Raw genomic sequence first — 21,303 nt, 5'->3', positions numbered from 1 at the left:
TGGTATGGCTACCTAAACACTTGGATGTAATGTCCAACATCTTATGTGCCATTGATAACAGCTAACAGTTTAAAGAATGCTATTCTGAGTTAATACCACACTTGTTCTTCAGTTGCCAAGCAACAGTTGTTAGGGAGCGGTTGCCAAGGGATCACCGAAAAAAAATTTTCCTAGTAGTCACCAATGTACTATATTGTCTTGACAACTGTTTGCCATGGAGAGTGTTTCTGGTATTATATTGATACATTCATCATTATGACATGGGTAATAGTGAAATTACCACAAGTGTACGTTCCATGAATAATTTCACAAGGTGAAGCTGACCATTTTCAATGCAACAAGAGTGGTAGTTTCACTGCTACCACATTAGAGTGTGGTTGCTAAGGTGCAAACAGCAAAGCAACAGTTGCTAGACAACTATTAATGTGGTTGCTTCAACAACCATTACCATGGAGACCATTTTTAAGGTAGTAAGCATTTTGGGTTATAGTAACTATAACTAACGTCACACTTTAGCAAAATTCTAGCCAATAAAATTGCAAAATTTGGGATAAATTTCACTGTTGACTTAAAATGGGCAGTGAAACAGGTATGGTATTATTATGATGGCTGGATTAGTAGCGTGAGCACTGTACACAAGAAGGAGTAAAATAGTGTGAGGTGAAGCCAAGCACTATTTCCCTCCTGTTTACAATGCAGAACTATTAATCCTGAATATCACAGCCAACCGTTATATTATAATTATTCTGACAACCATAGCAACAGAAATTTTAAAAAGTTATACAGCAAGACCAATCACACTTAGCAATACATGGTTACCTAGCAACTGTTGCTAAGCAGCCATATTGTTGCTATGCGGTACCTATCACTATGGTAAAGCTAGTTGTCAGCAACACACCACACTATTTTAGCCAACCAGATTATATAATAAAATTATTACAGATTATTGTCAAGGGACATTCACTTGTTGATATTAATCGACAAGTGAAGTGTTACAAGATTGGACACAACTTCACATGAACTATTAACATGTTCCATATCATTTTATTTTGTAGAAGGCATTTTATCACTCATGTGATTAAACACAAACTGTACATTATAAACACTTTCTACAAAAGACAAACATACAAAACAGTTTGACTATAATGTTCAAAGATCTTCTTCACTGATAGTAGAAAATACCTCATTCTCAATTCCTGCATCATCATCATCATCTTTAACTGACTTCCTTTTCTTTTTCTAATAAGATAACAAGTTGATATCGATGCTGTCTTACTCTTAAATACCAGGTGCCATACAGCTAGCTATAGCCTCAACAATGTATTTGTAATAATGCATACAGAACTATCACATTAATAACTTATTGTAATTTAATATTTCATAATTAGTGAATTATTTGTAATTATCTAATTACGTTGCTATGCACTGCTGAGGAAACCCTATTCAAACTAACCACTTTAAGCAAATATTACACACAGAAGTATCTTCTCAACTGTTGCATAGTTCGCCTATCGTACTTTTCTCTCAACAGAGCCAAAAGGCTGCCCTACATGTAGCTAAGTAAGGGACTGCCCCCTTTCAACTCGAAGGCCCTTTTAACTTAAAGCTATTTCTGGTAGTCTACGAGGCCTGCACCATTGTTTTTCAGTTGTTAAACTCGAAAGGAAGGTAATTCACAAAGTGTGATGAGAGTTGCCACACCCATATTTCAGACTGCCAAAAAGAAACCACCTCAGAGCAAAGTTCACCTGTGCAGAAGTTTAATGCAGACTTCATTTAGCTTTTACTCCTTATGTGCAGACTGCTTTTACCAGTTCACAGTTTTGGATTGTCAACAAATCATTCCAACAACACAAGGTAATGTTATACACTTGAAACTGACAAGAAAGTTGTGTTGGTCTGATGGTGGTGTAGAAATGATATTATACCATCTTGGGAAGGAGAATTCAAGTTCAGATGTACTATCTTCAGACATGCCAACTCTCATGCATTAGGCGTGAGTCTCACTCTTTGGATAGTAATCTCACGCTCTCACGCCTAACCCTCTGTTTCTTACTCTTTCAGCTTAGTTCTCACGCATTTCTCACACCTGATCTGCTTCGTAATTAGCTCTGTGCTTAAAATTGGGCAGACCTGTGCTTATTTTTTTACTTAGAACATGCAGCGACCTTTTTTTTTTTTTTTTGGTCTTCACTACCAAAAATCCTGGAGCTGCACTTGAGTCTGGTCCACATTGCTGGTAGTGTTTGAGGTCTCACTCCTAAAATTGTTCAGAGGTTGGCATCTCTGTATCTTGTTACCCACAAGGTGAACCACACACTTCTCTGCTTTATGGCCTGCTAGGCCAGTCTGTATGCCTAGTTTTCTTCCACCCAAACTAGAGGGGAAAGTGACCCAAACTAGAGGGGAAAGTGACCCAAACTAGAGGGGAAAGTGACCCAAACTAGAGGGGGAAAGTGACCCAAACTAGAGGGGGAAAGTGACCCAAACTAGAGGGGGAAAGTGACCCAAACTAGAGGGGGAAAGTGACCCAAACTAGAGGGGGAAAGTGACCCAAACTAGAGGGGGAAAGTGACCCAAACTAGAGGGGGAAAGTGACCCAAACTAGAGGGGGAAAGTGACCCAAACTAGAGGGGAAAGTGACCCAAACTAGAGGGGAAAATGGTCTGACCATGCAAACACGTTAACCTCAAACGACAAGTAGGGACTTTCAGTCACATTGCTCATTAAGCAGGTAATCATCAATATTGTCTCTTAACCTTCAGCCACCCACTGCTTTATTTATATAGAATGACATGTACGTTCAGTTGTCACCATGAAAACTCCCAATTTTTATACTTCATTCATTAATGATCCTAATACATGTCTGTAGGCTATGATCATCCAGTTACTTTAGACGTAATCTCTACTGCATTTTGCTGCATAACTGGTAATCATTTGCTCTGTAGGACTTGCAGAAGAACTTTGGTTAGTTCTACTAACAGTGCTCCATGCAACTCACTGTACATCACTGACCTTTACTTCACTGACTTTACTGCCACTACTTGTGGAGCCTCTAGCAGAACTGGTACTTAATCTACTCTCTCGAGCCTCGCCTCCAACACTGCTGCTCTCCCGAGCCATTCCTCCAGCACGGGTGCTGCTTGACCCACGTCCAGTAGCTGTGTCATGTGAGCTGGTAACACTAGGTTGTCTGGTCACTCCGCCATTTTGTGTGGTGACTTTGTCTGTCCTGAATGTGTCATCATCTTCATCCTGCATGTAAATAAAACATGTGATAACCATATGATGTACATGTGATTGAGCCAAATATAGCACAAGGTGAACAAGTCTCTTGAGTTTTGACCACACCCTCGTGTTATATTTTCTGTATTGCACTTGCCACAGTGTGATAACTGATAACAAGTATAATTGGCCATACAGTAAATTTTATTACAAAATACCAACACATGTTGGCACTGCAAAGTACAATATATTTCATAGCGCACAATTGTACAATGACAGTAAGAAAACTAATACCTACTTGTGATTAGCAGAAGGTCAATTTGTGGTAATTGATGTTTAGCTATCACACAGTTTGAGATCCAGAGATCACAATTTGTTGGGACATACAGGAGAATGGCTTGGACGGCTAACATAATGGACAGTTTGACTACCTATCTAATCATTGCTCGTAAGTGTGGCCAACAATGCAGAAAAGGTTCAAACATTTGTGTAAGTCACCATTTTGTTTGTTGTTAATTTCTTGTTGACAGCTTTGCCAGTAATTGTGGTCATTTCAGTGCCTCTGTGGGTTGTGTTTATGGTTGTGTCACGTTCACACAGTGTGCTTTATTGCCATATAAGGAAAATCAAGCAGACTTCCCCTTTGAACTTAGATAATATCATACATGAACACTCACTGATAGTCTGATCACTGAAAATTAAAGTGGTTTCAGTACTTGAGATAAATGCTCCAAGCAAGATGACCAGGATTTACAAGAAAATATACACTAGGGACTATAGTGTGCAGTTCCTGCTACTAAGCAAACCATAGTGAACATGCCCTCCCTCTGTTATGTGATAATTCACTTTTTTTCACACATTTGCTGCAACACACTTCCACCATACTCACCCAAAATTGTTCTAATTATTTAGAGCAACAGAAGTTGTAATGGAACAACGAGGGCTCATGACAACCAGTTCATTGTCCTTACTAGTAGTTTGGTGGTAGTTGGTTGAGTATGATCAGTGTTGTCACTATCAGTGGATAATGTCCTTGTAGAAGATGACGCTGCTACTGCTGCGGGTGATGTGCCACCATTTGTGGTGCCGTTTGCTGTAAGTAAACCAAGTAAAAATCATTTACAGAAAGTTGTAGGAAATTAGTTTCTCATCGACAACGGTAATAAAATATCACAATAAGTAGATTGCTTGCTGTAACACTGTTACTAACTTAACAGCAAGAGTTATTAATAGTAACAGCAAGAGTTATTAATAGTGAAGAATACAGTTATGGTAGCAAATTAATGATAGTAAGGAAAATAACACATGAGTGGGGATGAGAAGCTAATAATGACCAAACAGTCACACGTGTGGCAACTTACTTAAGTGATTGGAAGCTTGAGGTTCCCTTTGGCGTTCCTCCCCAACTAACAATGTCTTAGGATACTTGTGGACATGTTTCACAGGAGGAATATCCCATGATCTGTGATCTCTGCGTTCATCACCGGGCTAGATGTGAGTATAACATGATGTGTGTATAACTCTTAACATGACGGGGTTACTGTGTGTATAACTCTTAACATGATGGGTTACTATGTGTATAACTCTTAACATGATGGGTTACTGTGTGTATAACTCTTAACATGATGGGTTACTGTGTGTATAACTCTTAACATGATGGGTTACTATGTGTACAACTCTTAACATGACGGGTTACTGTGTGTATAACCTTTAACATGACGGGTTACTGTGTGTATAACTCTTAACATGACGGGTTACTGTGTGTACAACTCTTAACATGATAGGTTACTGTGTGTACAACTCTTAACATGACGGGTTACTGTGTGTATAACCCTTAACATGACAGGTTACTGTGTGTATAACTCTTAACATGATGGGGGTTACACACCTTTTTGATTCTTCCCTGCTTCATATTCATAATCAATTCCGATACGACGGACTGCAGTAACATGGACAAGTAGATGGTGTGTGGACCTGTGATGTATATCCAGTCCAACGAGTCCTTGGACAGCAAGTAATTAAAGGATAGTTGAACTGACAGATCATCCTAACACATGAGCAAAACATATTGTCAGAGTGGAGTACAGTTAAGTCTACCACAAACAAGTTTTGTCAAAACTACTAAGCTAAGAAGGTGTACAAATGTTGCTCTTCAGTCATGTCCTATATATACACCACAGTTTTACATCTGGTCCACATTAACAGGTAATATGGCTGAGAATGTACAAGTTATAGGAAGACTCACAAGTGTTGACACTTTCCAGCACTTGATCCTCTGTACTTTATACTTGTATACTTGATAAGTGTTAGTAGCTTTCTCAGTGTAGACCACCATATTGTCCTCTCCAATCCTCAGGAAACCGGTACAACCTTCTTCAGGATGACTGATGGTTATGTTGTTGATCTGAATGTATCCATATTGGGGGACTGTACGCATCAACTCCATGAACTAGACCAACACAATAATAACAAAGTGACACACTACCCACACAGTATACTCTACAGACAGATAGATACACACACTTGTGGGGGGGAGGGGAGGCAACTGGGGAATTTAGCCCTGGGCCCCACTTCATAGGGGCCTCGTAGCTGCCCCATAGCTACATTATCCACTATCAACACAAACAATAAAATGAACGTACAACGCTGTAATCTTCCCTGTAAATTTGAAGACACAGGAAGCCTCAGTGATACCATCTATTAGCCAGTAAGCTTAATAAGATCCATAGTCCATGACAGCAAACCATTACTTGCAGTATACCTTATAAGGTGTTTGTATAGTGTGTGACTTATAGATCAAGACTGAAATACTCTATTAGAACAGTCACCCTAATATAGCAGTCACAGTAAATGTTCAGTTCTAGTAGTTGCTGGACATCATAAATTGCAAAAGTTGTGTTCTATGTTTGTGATGCCGTAACTTCATGTGGGTTTGGTCAATGTCAATGAAACTTGTACAGGTGGGGAATATAATCATTGATATAGCACTTAGCGTTTTTGGAAAGTCATGATGTCCGGCACTATATGCACTTGGCAGAAAGCTTGCTATAAAATTCAAGCTCGAGATACCCTAACAGAGCAGTCACCCTAGTACAACAGTCATTAATAATTATATGTAGCAGTACATCAAGTCTTGATGTAGTAGTACCTCAAGTCTTGACATAATAGTACATCAAGTCTTGATGTAGTAGTACATCAAGTCTTGACATAACAGTACATCAAGTCTTGACATAACAGTACATCCAGTCTTGACGTAACAGTACATCAAGTCTTGATGTAGTAGATGTAGTAGTACACCTTACCTCTTTCTTTGATCCTTTAGACTGCAATGTTGACAGACTAGTTCTCACTTGTGGGGAAGCCTCCAAGTTATGCCCATCCAATGAAGCTATAGCCTAACACACACAATAGCCTTACTACACAAGCAATATTAATGCTCACTTCTACGTAGAGTAGATTTCTAGCAGTCCGATCAGTCAATAGATTGTCAATGTACTGATTGTTCCAGAATCTGACAGATCATATCATTATTGTATTGACACAACCCTAGTGGTGCACTTACGCCTTTCGGATACTAATCCTGTACTGTTTGCCATCATCCAAAGAATAATTTAGAGTGGCGTAGGGTGATTCAAATGGTTGACAGTATCGTATTGCTGTGATATACAATATCGTAATTAGTAAATATTTTAGACAAGTCACAACCTTGCCAAGATTTGCTGGCTTCATCATACTTGTCAAAGAAGAGGGCAAAGTAGTAAGTGAAATCTTCAAGAAGTTCAATTTTCTTAGCAACTTTCTGAAACACAATAATAAAAGGATCATGTGAGCTGATTACCATATAACAGGTTTACTGTGTTAATAATTTTATCACAAATCTTAAAAGTGTGACACATGAACGCAGTTCTCTGTAAAAAAATTGACATAATTTTTAAATATATGAGAAATGAGAATGAGTTCTTGTATGCATAGCATCTGGGGAACAAGTATGCTGTGGCAGTACAGTGTGGCAGTACAGTGTGACAGTACAGTGTGACAGTACAGTGTGACAGTACAGTGTAGTAGTACAGTGTGGCAGTACAGTGTGACAGTACAGTGTGGCAGTACAGTGTGGCAGTACAGTGTAGTAGTACAGTGTGGTAGTACAGTGTGACAGTACAGTGTGGTAGTACAGTGTGGCAGTACAGTGTAGTAGTACAGTGTGGCAGTACAGTGTGACAGTACAGTGTGGTAGTACAGTGTGGTAGTACAGTGTGACAGTACAGTGTGGTAGTACAGTGTGGCAGTACAGTGTGACAGTACAGTGTGGTAGTACAGTGTGACAGTACAGTGTAGTAGCACAGTGTGACAGTACAGTGTGGCAGTACAGTGTAGTAGTACAGTGTGGCAGTACAGTGTGACAGTACAGTGTGGTAGTACAGTGTGGCAGTACAGTGTGGCAGTACAGTGTGGTAGTACAGTGTGGCAGTACAGTGTGACAGTACAGTGTGGTAGTACAGTGTGGCAGTACAGTGTGACAGTACAGTGTGGTAGTACAGTGTGGCAGTACAGTGTGACAGTATAGTGTGGTAGTACAGTGTGGCAGTACAGTGTGACAGTACAGTGTGGTAGTACAGTGTGGCAGTACAGTGTGACAGTACAGTGTGGTAGTACAGTGTGGCAGTACAGTGTGACAGTACAGTGTGGTAGTACAGTGTGGCAGTACAGTGTGACAGTACAGTGTGGTAGTACAGTGTGGCAGTACAGTGTGACAGTACAGTGTGACAGTACAGTGTGGCAATACAGTGTGACAGTACAGTGTGGCAGTACAGTGTGGCAGTACAGTGTGACAGTACAGTGTGGTAGTACAGTGTGACAGTACAGTGTGGCAGTACAGTGTGGTAGTACAGTGTGACAGTACAGTGTGGTAGTACAGTGTGACAGTACAGTGTGGCAGTACAGTGTGGTAGTACAGTGTGGTAGTACAGTGTGACAGTACAGTGTGGTAGTACAGTGTGACAGTACAGTGTGGTAGTACAGTGTGGTAGTACAGTGTGGCAGTACAGTGTGACAGTACAGTGTGGCAGTACAGTGTGGCAGTACAGTGTGACAGTACAGTGTGACAGTACAGTGTGACAGTACAGTGTGGCAGTACAGTGTGACAGTACAGTGTGACAGTACAGTGTAGTAGTACAGTGTGACAGTACAGTGTGACAGTACAGTGTGACAGTACAGTGTGACAGTACAGTGTGGTAGTACAGTGTGGCAGTACAGTGTGACAGTACAGTGTGACAGTACAGTGTGGTAGTACAGTGTGGCAGTACAGTGTGACAGTACAGTGTGGCAGTATAGTGTGACAGTACAGTGTGACAGTACAGTGTAGTAGTACAGTGTGACAGTACAGTGTGACAGTACAGTGTGACAGTACAGTGTGGTAGTACAGTGTGGCAGTACAGTGTGACAGTACAGTGTGACAGTACAGTGTGGTAGTACAGTGTGGTAGTACAGTGTGACAGTACAGTGTGACAGTACAGTGTGGCAGTACAGTGTAGTAGTACAGTGTGACAGTACAGTGTGGCAGTACAGTGACAGTACAGTGTAGTAGTACAGTGTGACAGTACAGTGTAGTAGCACAGTGTGACAGTACAGTGTGACAGTACAGTGTGGTAGTACAGTGTGGTAGCACAGTGTGACAGTACAGTGTAGTAGTACAGTGTGACAGTACAGTGTGGTAGTACAGTGTGGTAGTACAGTGTGGCAGTACAGTGTGACAGTACAGTGTGACAGTACAGTGTGGCAGTACAGTGTGACAGTACAGTGTGACAGTACAGTGTGGTAGTACAGTGTGGCAGTACAGTGTGACAGTACAGTGTGACAGTACAGTGTGGCAGTACAGTGTGACAGTACAGTGTGGCAGTACAGTGTGGCAGTACAGTGTGACAGTACAGTGTGGTAGTACAGTGTGGCAGTACAGTGTGACAGTACAGTGTGGCAGTACAGTGTGACAGTACAGTGTGGCAGTACAGTGTGACAGTACAGTGTGGCAGTACAGTGTGGTAGTACAGTGTGGTAGTACAGTGTGGCAGTACAGTGTGACAGTACAGTGTGGAAGTACAGTGTGGCAGTACAGTGTAGTAGTACAGTGTGGTAGTACAGTGTGGCAGTACAGTGTGGCAGTACAGTGTGGTAGTACAGTGTGGCAGTACAGTGTGGTAGTACAGTGTGGCAGTACAGTGTGGTAGTACAGTGTGGCAGTACAGTGTGGCAGTACAGTGTGGCAGTACAGTGTGGTAGTACAGTGTGGCAGTACAGTGTGGTAGTACAGTGTGGCAGTACAGTGTGACAGTACAGTGTGACAGTACAGTGTGGTAGTACAGTGTGGCAGTACAGTGTGACAGTACAGTAGTGGGGCACTTACTGTGCAGTCTATCAAGGATGTGTAGTTTGTTCTTGTTTTGTGATGATGCAAATACGTGCAGAGTCATTGGAGCAAGAAAACACTGCTACTGTGGGATGTGGGGGTGTGGCTTGTGTTCCAAGTTAAATTGAAAGAGCTCAAGTAGATAATATGGTAAAAAGGATTCACAACGGTGACATAATTCTTATATAAACTAGTTTTATGTATGGGCAATCCTCATTATGGGTCTAGACTTAGAGTGGTGGCCATACCTCACTAACTTTACTGGTTTTTCTTGTCTCTTCACTATTACATCAGGTGAGTGTTATCAATTCACGGCAGTACGGGGCCAGTTTGTCTTTAACTTCATTATAATTGCCCAGGCGTGGCACCAATAATTTTTCGTGGCACTATTACTAAGGACCATGACAAGGTATGAAAATATTTTCAGCATTAACAAAGTCCAAAATGATTTGAAGATTTGTATGAAGGTTATATTTTGCTGATTTCTGTTGACTACTGAACTCGTAACCAAGACACGTGCAAACATAATATTATTATACAAAGTTCTACAAAGTTTTCATGTTTTAAGAATCAATTATGGTTAATTACAAACCAGTGTTTTTGCTAGCATAAATGTTGCAATCGTTAGATGTTTTTTTTTGTGGCAGCTTCAAAATATTGTGCATACCTCATACAGACAGACAGGCAGGCACACACGTCCAAGTATACAATCATGTTGGTCTCCTCACAGATAAATGTAGCACTGCTTTTTGCCATACAGATAAAAATGGTCCAATACACACAATGAATACTAGTAGCTAGTGGTGGTTATGAATCAGATGATATTGTCTAAGTATTAGTTTTTTGCAGCCTCAAAAAATAAGTTTGTGTGTAGTCTCACCCACATCGTCCTCAGGTCTCTGAATAGCGTAGTAACCTTGATGACCCATTAGTGATTTAGAAAATTTCCTACGTTGAGAGAAAGTAGCAAATTGTGCATGCTAGCACTGAGTTAAGTCGAGTTGATTGTGGTCAGTGCCACTGCACCGACGTGACATTCATAATCGTTGCATGACAGTATCAAGTAGTTACTATGCCGAGCTAGAAAGACGCTTGTCTTGTCCAGAAAGTAAGCTATTAAGAAGCAAATTGTGAGTGCTAGCATCAAGATTTATCCTCAGATTTATCCTTCAAGTTTGCTGTGCCAGTGCCACACCGAAGCATTCAGCCGGCCAGACATTGCTATTGAACGCCTAGCTGAACGCTAATGATGCTTGTCTTGTCCAGAAATTAAGCTAACAGTAAGGACATTTTATTTTTGGCTTTGTCGATTTTCATTTGATGAATGTAGTAAACAACCACCGACAAAACTACAGGTTAGTAACTATCTAGCAACCTCACCACAGGTTTCTATTGGACTTAGACATCAAAGGAAATATTACGTAGAGTTTTCTAACTCACTGTTATAGTACATACTGAGGCTAACAGATGAAAAGTGTCATCTCCACAGTTTAAGAATAGCAGCATGCCTGAACCCATGTACAATATGGTGGTTATCTCGGAGATGATCGTACAAGCTATGCAACTGACACATTTTATTCTGGCCATGGATAACTCACTAATACATTGTCCTCATGTACTGCTTAGAAAGCCTGCACAATACCACGCAGTAAAAATGTCATAGGTGACTAGTTCAGTTTGCTGGTACCAGCAATAATTGAATGTGATGATCTTCCAGTAGCTTTAATGTTAATTACACCTTCATTAAACTACTGAATGTCTTCATTCGACCAATACTTGTGTTACTTTCCAGTTGGGTAGTATTCTCTGCATAAATGGCAGGATTCTGACATGATCTGGCATTTGTTTTGGAACCCTCCTTTCTTAGGACCCTGCTCTTCTTCCTCTTTCTTGTCCATACTCCACAGTGAGCTGGGATCAGTCATTGCAATAGCCTGGGGGCTACTGCTATTACAACTGTTGTACTGTGATAGCTTTTAGGTGATTTGGGAGACTTTGATGAAGTGTAGTGCACTAGTTACATAGTGTGTGATTTTACAGTTAAATATTGTAGTTTTGTACTATATGTGTAGTTCTGTAGCTACTATTTATTTCTGCTTGCTGTTTAGGAGAAAAACGTGGTTAATCAATAGCAGGGTTTGACTGACAACTCAAGTGGCAACTTTTATGCTTCTTCGCTTGTCCTCTTTTTGGTGTTTGGTGTGACAATGACCCATTAGGTAACACCTGATATAGTAACTATGCTTCACAGAACCTAACAATCATCTAGTTGTAAAATCAAGCAAACCAAAGTAGCATATGAAATAAAATAAATACTACTACTTGCAAAATAAAGTCTTTGAGGTAAAACCTACTGAACTAAATTACTACACAAATTCACCAAGTCTTCCAGACACTTATATTCACCAAGACATTGATATTTACTGACCTCTAACACATCATCACTGCAGTCAGTCACTTTCACTTTAACTGTAGTACTCTTATCATTCATCAGGAACACCTCCAGGTCCACTGTGTCATTTCGTAGTGACCATGTAGCCTGTAAAGTAGATACATATCACACAACACAAAATGATGGTAGACTGAACATGAACTAGCATACTATAATTTTAAAAGCATTTTTCAAATTTGGTTGATACAGAATTACCTTTTCTTCCATCAAGGATTCTGCCATTATTGGGGGAGAGCCTGAGCGAGCCCCACACTAGCAAATCGATGGTACATACGTCTCGTTCACAAACAATTGTAAGAATACACAAATGCTTCCATATAAGGCTGGTATGTACATTCATAACATGAACAATAAGTGGTATGTTTTACTGACTCTCCATACAAGGCTAATTATTATTTTTATTTTTTCTCCATATGAGACTGGTATGTTCGTATTCCTTATTTTTTTCGGGCAGAGCTGAATCGCTCCATGGGTGTCACAGGGAACTTACTACATTGTAAATGGAAAGAGAAATGCCAGAACAAGCGAAATTAAGAAGAGCTACAAGGCAACAGCATGACAGACACAGAAAAAATCACTTATTGACAGAACAACATCATTTCATCTTACAACAGCGAAGAACAATTTACAATACTAATCCCCAACTAGACACTCGAAGTAGTGGCAAGAGTTCATAATATAGTAGAGAGGTAGTGCTACTCAACTCCAGTGCTACCAACACTGCAGTTTCCACAGTTTAATCAACCAAGTGTCATTGCTAAAATGACAGAATCTCATAGACCTATGGATAATTGTAAAGTATGTTAGAAATAGCTGCTTTTGGTGCTAAAACTAGTAAATTATCTTTTTCAATCTTTCTCAATCTTCTCAACCTATAAAATACCAGAACACAATATAGCATATACATGTAGCTACCCAAACTTCAACCATGCACAACTACAACTGAACTCACTCAGGCTCGCCCCACGATGTTGTTAGCATCTGTCTAGTTACAATGTGACTGTGTAATGTTTTGTAAAACACTGCACTACATACACATACACACTCACACTACACTCGCACGTACGCACGCGCCCACCCGCTCGCCCACCCACCCGCTCGCCCACCCACCCACACCCACACACCACACACTACACACACACAACACACACACTACACACACACACTACACACACACAACACACACACTACACACACAACACACACACACACACTACACACACACAACACACCTGTTGACACTGTAACAAATAACTTTGTAGTAATCCACTTTTACCAATCAAACTATCTTGACTAGCTGCAGGGGTACACACAAACTAACACACACTTACACAATACTGTTGCTACCTTGCTGTAGGTACTTCTCCAGTGCATACCGTCTCTCTTCTTGTGCAACTTGTGACAAGCCAAGCAACTTCTTGCCAGGAAATGATGGTAATTTAGTAGTATCAAAATTTTTCTTCAGCTAATTATAATAAGTGTTGCAAGTTACATGAATTGTTAAATATCTGTCACTGTATCTAGCAGAACTAATTATTTTACAAACTATGATGTTTGAAAATATGTCATCATTATCAATAATTGTTGCTCAAGGAGTAACTTACAAGAAGAAAGTACAAGCTCTAACACTAGTTTTATTATGACTCATGGTTTATAAAACATTAACAATGGAATAATGGACCACCTCTCTTCTGGTGTAAAGATTCCCCAGTGGTGGACACAGAGGGATAGGACGTGCATTGTGTATTACCATCATGTGAGTATCAATAATTGCAGTACAAAACATCAATGAAGTTAACAGGACTTAGAGGGTATTGAGATAACATTTGTTTTGTAAGGGACCCGGATTTCTTGGCAAAATAGCAAAAAATCACTGTTTTGAGTGCCTAACAGGTTCTTTCAAAACAAAGTACATTTTCTTGAAGCTGATGTGAAGCATCATCTAAACTTCAGTGTTTGCTGGTTTTGTATTACAACTATTGAGACTCATGCAATAGTAACGTATGTCCTACCTCTGGGTTGACAACATTACCTCTTCTTGAAGAATTAATAGTTGACTGTATCGTACTGAGCAGTGGAACGTGCCATCAACGTATACATCATACACCTACAATAACAATACAATGTCAAGCTTGACTTGCACCACAAGTAGATTATCAACCAACAACAGTGTGTAATTAAATTTGGAGTGACTACCTAGCTGGTAGAATTAACCCATCTCTAAACTGAGTTGTATTGCTGCAGGCAAAGATAGTATACATCACTAATCAGGGAAGGAATCACCAAGAAATACCTCCATGCTACCAACCAATTATCACATCAAGTGGGGACATTACACATGAAATGGAGTGTAAGGCGTGGCTATTAACGCGTCGGATAAATCTGCAAAACTTACATAGGTGTGCCAGCCGCATTATGCTGCTCTGAAGGCGTTTGTTTTGTACGTGTTTAGAGATTAAAATTTTTCACACGATAAGCTAACTAACCGTGTGAGATGTGTGCTTACCTTATAAATGCCTTTATCGTCCTGTGCATCCGTCACTCTGTGAATCGCAATAAACATCCTTCACGAGTGGTGTATTTTCTTCCTATGTATAGTATACTGATTAGTATCCGAAGTCTATTGTGGAACGGAATTAGAAATTCGTATTTCTCCGTACCTTTTCTACCGCTCAGTATCGTGTCGAAGTGAAGATAAGATGGTGAGCAGGCAATCCTTCTACTATAAATTAATCGCTTTACTTTCTTGTCGTTGTGATCTTGTGCTATTGTTGTTTATTGATGTATTTTAATGTCGTGTTCGTTGTGAGGTCGTTGTTGCTCGTTGTAAGGTGATTGTTGGTCCTTCTGGTTGTAGAGTGACGGAGTGACGATAAGGACTAGAAAGTTCATTACTAACCGCCTTCTTCAAAGAAGACAAATGGTATGCATCACTGTTCGTACCTTATAGTTGAATGGTACTGCCACGTGGCACTGATACTATGTGATTGTGGGTTCATATAGATTCTATATCCTGGTGTGTCGAGTTAATATTCAAATTTTACTCAGTACTTGGCTTCATACAGCAAAATTATCCAAGTAAAAAATAAAGAACTCGCTGTACAAGAGTCATGGGCAGTTCATCTAGCCCACAAGCCCAGGTTTTAAAAAATAAGTCTTACGAGTTGGAATACACATGTGCCATTTGGCACCACACTGTCAGTGACATGACTGATTGAAACTGGTAAGTATGTTGCAACAACTTGATTGGTCTGCCCTTGATGACAGGAAACACTAATTCAGAGACTTGTCTATATCCAGCACAATTTATCCCAAACCTAAGCAACATCTTGAGGCCACCCCTATGAGTTTGTATAGCCAGGGTTGACACCTATAACTACTAACAGTTACTAGACTACCGACATCAGTAGTTAGAACAGAAACTTTTAACCGAATAATCTTATAATAATTTGTACATTGCATTTCAACAATATCATTTCTGTACTATATAGGTAGTTGATGTGATACACCCAGATAAGCCTAATGTCCCTAAGGCTGATCTACGCAAGCGACTGGCACAAGAATACAAGACTCAGGCAGACTTGGTTGTGTGTTTTGGCTTCAGAACACAATATGGTGGTGGTAAATCAACAGGATTTGCTCTAATATATGATTCTATGGATTACTTGAAGAAGAATGAGCCAAGATACAGGCTGGCTAGAGTTAGTTAGTGCTGTTTGGCTGTCTTGTTGTATCGTGTAATTTAATAGGATGGGTTGTATGAGAAACCAAAGGCTACGAGGAAGCAAAGAAAGGAAAGAAAAAACAGACAGAAGAAAGTGCGAGGCACGAAAAAAGCGAAGGTTGGATCTGGGAAAAAAGTTAGTTGAACAATTTTCACAGTTTTGTGTATATTAGTTTTGTTTTCCTATTTCAGTGATGAGACCTCAGAACTTTATTATTATAATATTTGCAAAAAATATGTCACATTTTTATTAAGTGTGAATACCAATTCAATTTGCTGGATGTTTTTTAGCTATCAATGAATAAGGGTAGTGACTTGCATACTGCCAGTTAATACACTTGTGGCCAGGATCAAGAATTGTGATCATTGGTATGAGATATATGATGCTGAGATCATATCAATTGTTGGGTGAAAAGTACAACAAAGCACAAGATTCTGGATTCTATTAGCAGATCGAAATTTCACCTTGATTACTTGTTTTCACCTGTAAAAGCCTTGATCGTCTTGTAAAATCCCGTGTTTACTAAAAGTTGGCTTTCAAAGGAGCTTGATCGTCACTTGCGGATGTCTTGATTCACTGTACAAAAGCCCCTTGATATTTTGATTGAATCGGTCATAAGTGTTCAGACAGGATTGTTTACTTGCGGGGGTGGCATTGTCACGTGCAAGGCTGGAGATAGACATGCTCTACGAGGATGTTGAAGTAAGGCCTGGTCGTACACTTCGATTATATTATAGGAAAGTTTCTGATGGGAGCAGCCCATCACGGAGTGATACGATCATCTTATTCCTACACGGAGTAGGGGGATGTGCGCTACTGTGGGAGAAACAAATGGACTACCTATTTGATCAAGGATATGATGTGTATGCTCCGGATTTCTATGGTCACGGAGACAGCCAACACCCTGGAGAGCTGGAGCAAAAACATTACACGTTTATCGAACTGCGAGAAGACATATTAGCACTGTTTGACTGGATCAATCCTACAGCTTGTGTCATTGTATCTCACTCATACGGGTACGACATGTAGCTATTTCTGATCAAGGGGTCTGCCACTTCTCAAGAGCTGTAAAATAAAATCAAATGTTAGTAGGGGGCTTGATCTCTGATTTTGAAATATATATTAACAAGAGTTCATAATACAAATATTATGCAGTAGAGGATTACTGGCTACAGCCCAATCAAAGGTGATATCTGATTTCCTCAGTGTCAGACCCCTCAATGAATAATTTCATCTGGTGTTAAACTGTCCTACCACAGGGCATCATTTTCACACTACCTTTGTAAGGAAAGGGAATCCCAAGTTACACAACTAGTAGAAATCAGTGGCAGTCATCCTCGTCCACTGAAGACACATTGTTGTTCAATATATCGTTTACCTGTTTGTTGCTTTAACACGTGCGGTGACTACCTGCGACGAGGCTTCATGGCGTAAGTTGTGTGACATGTACAATATTAACTGATGATTGTACTTCATATAGACTTGCATTTTCACAACCAGCACCAGCTGATGCAGCCCCAGCATACAACCTTACTCCAGAGATGTTCAAATACGTTATGAGAGGACAAGTGAGTGTAGTGACTAGAGGAGGCGATCACATGACACACACATAGGCTAGGAAGTCAAATGTGTTGTGCTGAGAAGGTATGAAGGGCTCTAGGACAGGGGTATAAAATTTGTCCTTTAAAATATTTGTGAGCTAGGCATCAAATGTTATGTTAGTTTCTAAAGAGATTACAAGATGAATGATCCTCTTCTGGTGGTGTGCTAATAGTGAAGTAATATAAAGTTGTAATTGTGTGATAGGTATGGCGGGAACATACTAGAGAATATTGCGCTTGTATCACTCAACCGACACTTTTGATTGTGGGATCACAAGACAACTTTGTCAGCTTATCAGAAGTACAAGAAACAGAAGAGGTAACTAGTTTGTGTGATCTGTAACATGTCACTGCTTGTAGGTTATCCCAGGAGCAAGACTGGTAATATTTAATGGAGTTGGCCACATGGTAATGTTGGAAGTTCCTGAACAATTAAATGTGACTATGTTAGATTTTATCAAACCTACAATAACTGACCAACCCACTCCACAACCATGGCAACCTCTCACCACTCGTACTAAAATATATAGCAGATTATTGTAATATACTTTGTAGAGAGATGTGTATAATTTATTAATTCAATTTCAATTCACGACATTTTTGTTCCCAATTGTTGACTCTGCCTGAAATAGTTTCAATATCTTCCTTGGTCAGTAGACCTTTATCTTTCTCAATGACCAGCCGCTGTGCAGTACTACTAGCTAAGCCACTAACAAAAGCCGTCACTTCAAGGACTCCATTAGCATCAATTGAAAATGACACTGGAATAGAGACCTCTCCTCGAAGCTTTGGTGGTATTCCTGGAAGCGTAAATTTTCCTAGTAAACGATTTTTCTTGGCCAATTTCTCTTCTCCTTCATACACCTCAATGATAGCCTCGGTCTGATAGTCATCATTATTCTTATAGACTCTAGTATGGGAGTATGGGATTGTTGTATTGCGTTGGATCAAGACACTCATTTTGTAGTTGGCTAGTTCAATTCCTAAGCTCAATGGAGTAACATCCATAAGAGTTAGGCTTGATATTTTGTCTGATAACTTCTGATCAAATGTTTTAGAAAGATTAGCAGCTTGTATACAGGCACCAAGGGCAACTGCTTCATCTGGGTTGATTTTTTTGCTGAGTGGAACGCTTGTGAAATACAACTCTAATAATTCCTGTACTTTGACAATTCTTGTGGAGCCACCAATCAATACAACTTCGTCAACATCGACAGCTTTTAGTCCAGCATCTTTCAGTGCTTGATCAACAGGCTTCATGCAACGAGAAAACAAGTTTTCATTAATGGCCACAAATTTCTCTCTGGTCATTGAAGAGTCAAAGTCTTCACCGTTGACCAGTGCATCAACTTCCATTGTTGCAGATTCAGAATGAGATAGGTTGTGTTTGAGAGCCTGGCAGGCATCTCTTAGTTTTCTCATTGCCTTAGGATTGTTAGTGATGTCTTCACCACATTTCTCCTGCACCTCTGGTAGAAAATGGGTAACCAGTTGGTTATCAAAATCTTGACCTCCCAGCTGAGTATCACCCGATGTACTCTTCACTTCAAATACTCCTCCTTCTAAAACAAGTATCGTTACATCTAATGTGCCACCGCCAAGGTCATAGATCAGCAATGTCCTAATCTTCACCTCTACCATGTCTTTCTCTAGTCCATAGGCCAGTGCTGCAGCAGTTGGCTCATTAATAATACGTTCCACACTCAACCCAGCAATAGTACAAGCATCAATTGTGGCCTGTCTTTGTCCATCATTGAAGTATGCTGGCACCGTGACTACAGCACGATGTACTTTTTGACCCAAATAATCCTCAGCAGTTTGCTTCATTTTCACCAGCACATGAGCTGATATTTCTTCTGGTGTCACCACTCTCTTCTCAATGCCAGTATCAATCTGTATAGCATAACAGTTTTTGTAAGGAACTATATCAAAAGGCCATGACTTGATGCACTCCTGAACTGATGAATCTACAATCTAAACACAATACATTACATCTGTGTACTAGTTATATTAGTCTAGTACCTTTCTACCAATCATTCTCTTGGCATCGAAGACAGCTAGTTTTGGAAATCGTGTTCCCTTGTTTTTGGCAGCTTCACCAACAAATGTACCCTCTTTATGAAAACACACCCAGGAAGGCGTGGTCCTATTTCCCATGTTATTAGCCACTACTACAGCTCGTCCATTCTCCCATACAGCTACACAGGAAAAGGTCGTTCCAAGGTCAATACCAACAATTGTGTCTTGAGCTGGCTTCTCTATCACTGGTGACGTCTCTTCTACTTGGTCGTCATCTTCCTTTAGTCCACCGCTGGACTGGTCCGTGCCAGGTTTAGACTGGTCCGTATAATCAGGTTGTGAGGATGTGGATTCTAATAATGATGGGTAATTGTGCGGGTATACTGTGTGAGTGTTCGAGGCCAAATCCTCCGTACTTCCTGACTTGTCGTCACCAAATAAATCCTCCATAACACTAAACTAGTAGCGAATATGAACCATAACGCAACCAATACAACAGGTCGCTCTTTAATAATTCTGGGAACGGTTGAAATAGACCACACCCACTTTAGCCACGTGGTGGTACGAAATCATTAGCAGACAACCAATCCAGCTAATGTTAGACTTTGAAGAAGTCGTGGAGCTGTTACGAACAGCGCCCCTAGCTGTGTGGATATTATTTCCCATTCTAATAGCAAGTGCTAGCGTGCACGGCGTCCAGGATTTTGCTGTGCATAGGATGCAGCAGTTTGACTTACACGGGATCCAATACGGTTTGTACTAGTTTGTATTGGTGCTAGTGTAATACCTGATTATTTGTTAGGCTGTCAGAGTGCCTATATCAGTATGGAAGTGAAAGGATCTGGTGCTAATGTGCTAAACAGAAGATGTGTGTTTGTGCGATGGGTAGACTTGACTAGGGAGAGGTTTACAGATTTAATAGATCGTGGTACTGGTTCACTAGTGATACTAATGCCACTAGACTTCTCCATGGCTAGTTCTGATACAATGAAAGAGTGGAGGAAGTTGGAACATCACTTGCTCAATAGTGCTATTAATATCCCAGTATATTTTACCATGGAAACGCTGCAGTTAACAAAGATATATGAAGATGTCCATCTTGCTGCAGAACAGGACAGGAACTCTACAGCTGCAGCAGGTACAGTACCATCAATATTATCAGTAGGTAAAGTACCATCAATATTATCAAGAGTTAACAGATAAGTATTAGGCCTAGTGTTGCACCATAATTGGTAACAGCTGGTATTAGTGAATTTTACAAATGTTGGTATTGGTTACAAAGCAGAAATAATTTGCAGATTAACTGAAACCCACAATCAATCATTAATGATGGCAATGATAAAGAAAGCGGTGAATGCAGTAGTAAGTGGTACAACATTAACTGTTTTATAACTGTTTTGGCTTGTTTGTTTGCGAAAGTATGGCTGCAAGGCTATAGCAGGCTGTGTATATTTATTTGCCGTCCATGCAATTAGTCAATCGCCCTTTGCAAAGGGTCTGGAATCCCACTAAAAACACTGTTTGATAAGCTGGCTTAGTTGTTTACTTGGCAAGGACAAAAGTAAGTCCATGACACGTAATACTGTGGTAGGTACCTGTTGAGCTGAAGTGACATCTAGTAGTACAAGAATCAAGCCCATAGCCTTATTACAAATGCAATTTACACACATAAACTTTAGGTGATTTTCTGCTCCTCCTTTTCTGTGCTGAAGAAATGAAGAATATCGGCAGTTACAGAAATAGGCAATTAATCAGTATCGGAAATGTAGGTACAGCAATAATTAGGCCATGAAACTTAGTTCTCCATCACCATTATATCTTTCTTGCTCAGCATTCAAACTCAGATGCAGCCATAAAGTAGCATTTTAGTTTGAGTCATGT

General features: G+C 40.1%; 5 protein-coding genes across 6 annotated transcripts in view; 3 read left to right on the top strand and 2 right to left on the bottom strand.

The window, feature by feature from the left end:
- Positions 1–1,024: 1,024 nt before the first annotated feature.
- LOC136261572 (sorting nexin-17-like) lies at positions 1,025–14,725 on the bottom strand. Its single transcript, XM_066055597.1, has 15 exons — positions 14,584–14,725; positions 14,110–14,184; positions 13,425–13,542; positions 13,310–13,374; positions 12,054–12,164; positions 6,931–7,024; positions 6,788–6,881; positions 6,667–6,736; positions 6,528–6,620; positions 5,471–5,674; positions 5,114–5,272; positions 4,587–4,713; positions 4,197–4,318; positions 3,016–3,255; positions 1,025–1,239 (listed from the first exon to the last, which is right to left on the bottom strand). Exons 1-15 carry the CDS (start codon positions 14,638–14,640, stop codon positions 1,150–1,152), a joined length of 1,719 nt encoding a protein of 572 aa, XP_065911669.1. The 5' UTR covers positions 14,641–14,725; the 3' UTR covers positions 1,025–1,149.
- LOC136261585 (small ribosomal subunit protein eS24-like) lies at positions 14,688–16,073 on the top strand. Its single transcript, XM_066055613.1, has 5 exons — positions 14,688–14,779; positions 14,935–15,000; positions 15,569–15,778; positions 15,827–15,937; positions 15,994–16,073. The coding sequence occupies exons 1-5, from the start codon at positions 14,777–14,779 to the stop codon at positions 15,994–15,996; spliced, it is 393 nt and encodes a 130-aa protein (XP_065911685.1). The 5' UTR covers positions 14,688–14,776; the 3' UTR covers positions 15,997–16,073.
- Positions 16,074–16,337: 264 nt separating this feature from the next.
- On the top strand, positions 16,338–17,998 carry LOC136261580 (protein ABHD8-like). Of its 2 annotated transcripts, none has more exons than XM_066055607.1 (5): positions 16,338–16,818; positions 17,062–17,232; positions 17,283–17,370; positions 17,609–17,722; positions 17,774–17,998. In XM_066055607.1, exons 1-5 carry the CDS (start codon positions 16,484–16,486, stop codon positions 17,786–17,788), a joined length of 723 nt encoding a protein of 240 aa, XP_065911679.1. In that variant the 5' UTR covers positions 16,338–16,483; the 3' UTR covers positions 17,789–17,998. The 2 variants fall into 2 exon arrangements, with proteins under 2 accessions (XP_065911679.1, XP_065911678.1); XM_066055606.1 differs by having other exon boundaries at positions 16,367–16,818; positions 17,764–17,998.
- Positions 17,919–19,994, bottom strand: LOC136261571 (heat shock 70 kDa protein cognate 4-like). The gene is made up of 2 exons (XM_066055596.1): positions 19,426–19,994; positions 17,919–19,377 (listed from the first exon to the last, which is right to left on the bottom strand). Exons 1-2 carry the CDS (start codon positions 19,870–19,872, stop codon positions 17,977–17,979), a joined length of 1,848 nt encoding a protein of 615 aa, XP_065911668.1. The 5' UTR covers positions 19,873–19,994; the 3' UTR covers positions 17,919–17,976.
- The window catches only part of LOC136261573 (BOS complex subunit ncln-like), a 30,447-nt gene continuing 29,100 nt past the window's right edge, over positions 19,957–21,303 (top strand). Inside the window, exons 1-2 of the mRNA XM_066055598.1 lie at positions 19,957–20,174; positions 20,225–20,560. Coding sequence (XP_065911670.1) covers positions 20,018–20,174; positions 20,225–20,560 — 493 coding nt within the window. The 5' untranslated portion in view covers positions 19,957–20,017. The remainder of the gene's footprint in view (positions 20,175–20,224; positions 20,561–21,303) is intronic.

Source organism: Dysidea avara, chromosome 7 (assembly GCF_963678975.1).
Source record: "Dysidea avara chromosome 7, odDysAvar1.4, whole genome shotgun sequence".
Classification (NCBI taxonomy): Eukaryota; Metazoa; Porifera; class Demospongiae; order Dictyoceratida; family Dysideidae; genus Dysidea; species Dysidea avara.
Note: the sequence above shows the minus strand (reverse complement) of the source record. Positions and strands in the feature narration are given on the sequence as shown.

Coding starts and splice junctions, on each gene's coding strand:
- LOC136261572 (XM_066055597.1), bottom strand. CDS start 14,640: ATGTTTATTGCGATTCACAGAGTGACGGATGCACAGGACGATAAAGGC. Junction 12,165..13,309: donor ATTTGTTACAGTGTCAACAG/GTGTGTTGTGTG, acceptor TCTACTTTACAG/GCTACATGGTCACTACGAAA. Junction 3,256..4,196: donor CAACTACCACCAAACTACTA/GTAAGGACAATG, acceptor ATTTACATGCAG/GATGAAGATGATGACACATT.
- LOC136261585 (XM_066055613.1), top strand. Junction 15,001..15,568: donor TTCTTCAAAGAAGACAAATG/GTATGCATCACT, acceptor TGTACTATATAG/GTAGTTGATGTGATACACCC. Junction 15,779..15,826: donor CAAGATACAGGCTGGCTAGA/GTTAGTTAGTGC, acceptor GTAATTTAATAG/GATGGGTTGTATGAGAAACC.
- LOC136261580 (XM_066055606.1), top strand. CDS start 16,484: ATGCTCTACGAGGATGTTGAAGTAAGGCCTGGTCGTACACTTCGATTA. Junction 17,233..17,282: donor CTGCGACGAGGCTTCATGGC/GTAAGTTGTGTG, acceptor TACTTCATATAG/ACTTGCATTTTCACAACCAG. Junction 17,723..17,763: donor AAGTACAAGAAACAGAAGAG/GTAACTAGTTTG, acceptor CACTGCTTGTAG/GTTATCCCAGGAGCAAGACT.
- LOC136261571 (XM_066055596.1), bottom strand. CDS start 19,872: ATGGAGGATTTATTTGGTGACGACAAGTCAGGAAGTACGGAGGATTTG. Junction 19,378..19,425: donor AGAGAATGATTGGTAGAAAG/GTACTAGACTAA, acceptor TATTGTGTTTAG/ATTGTAGATTCATCAGTTCA.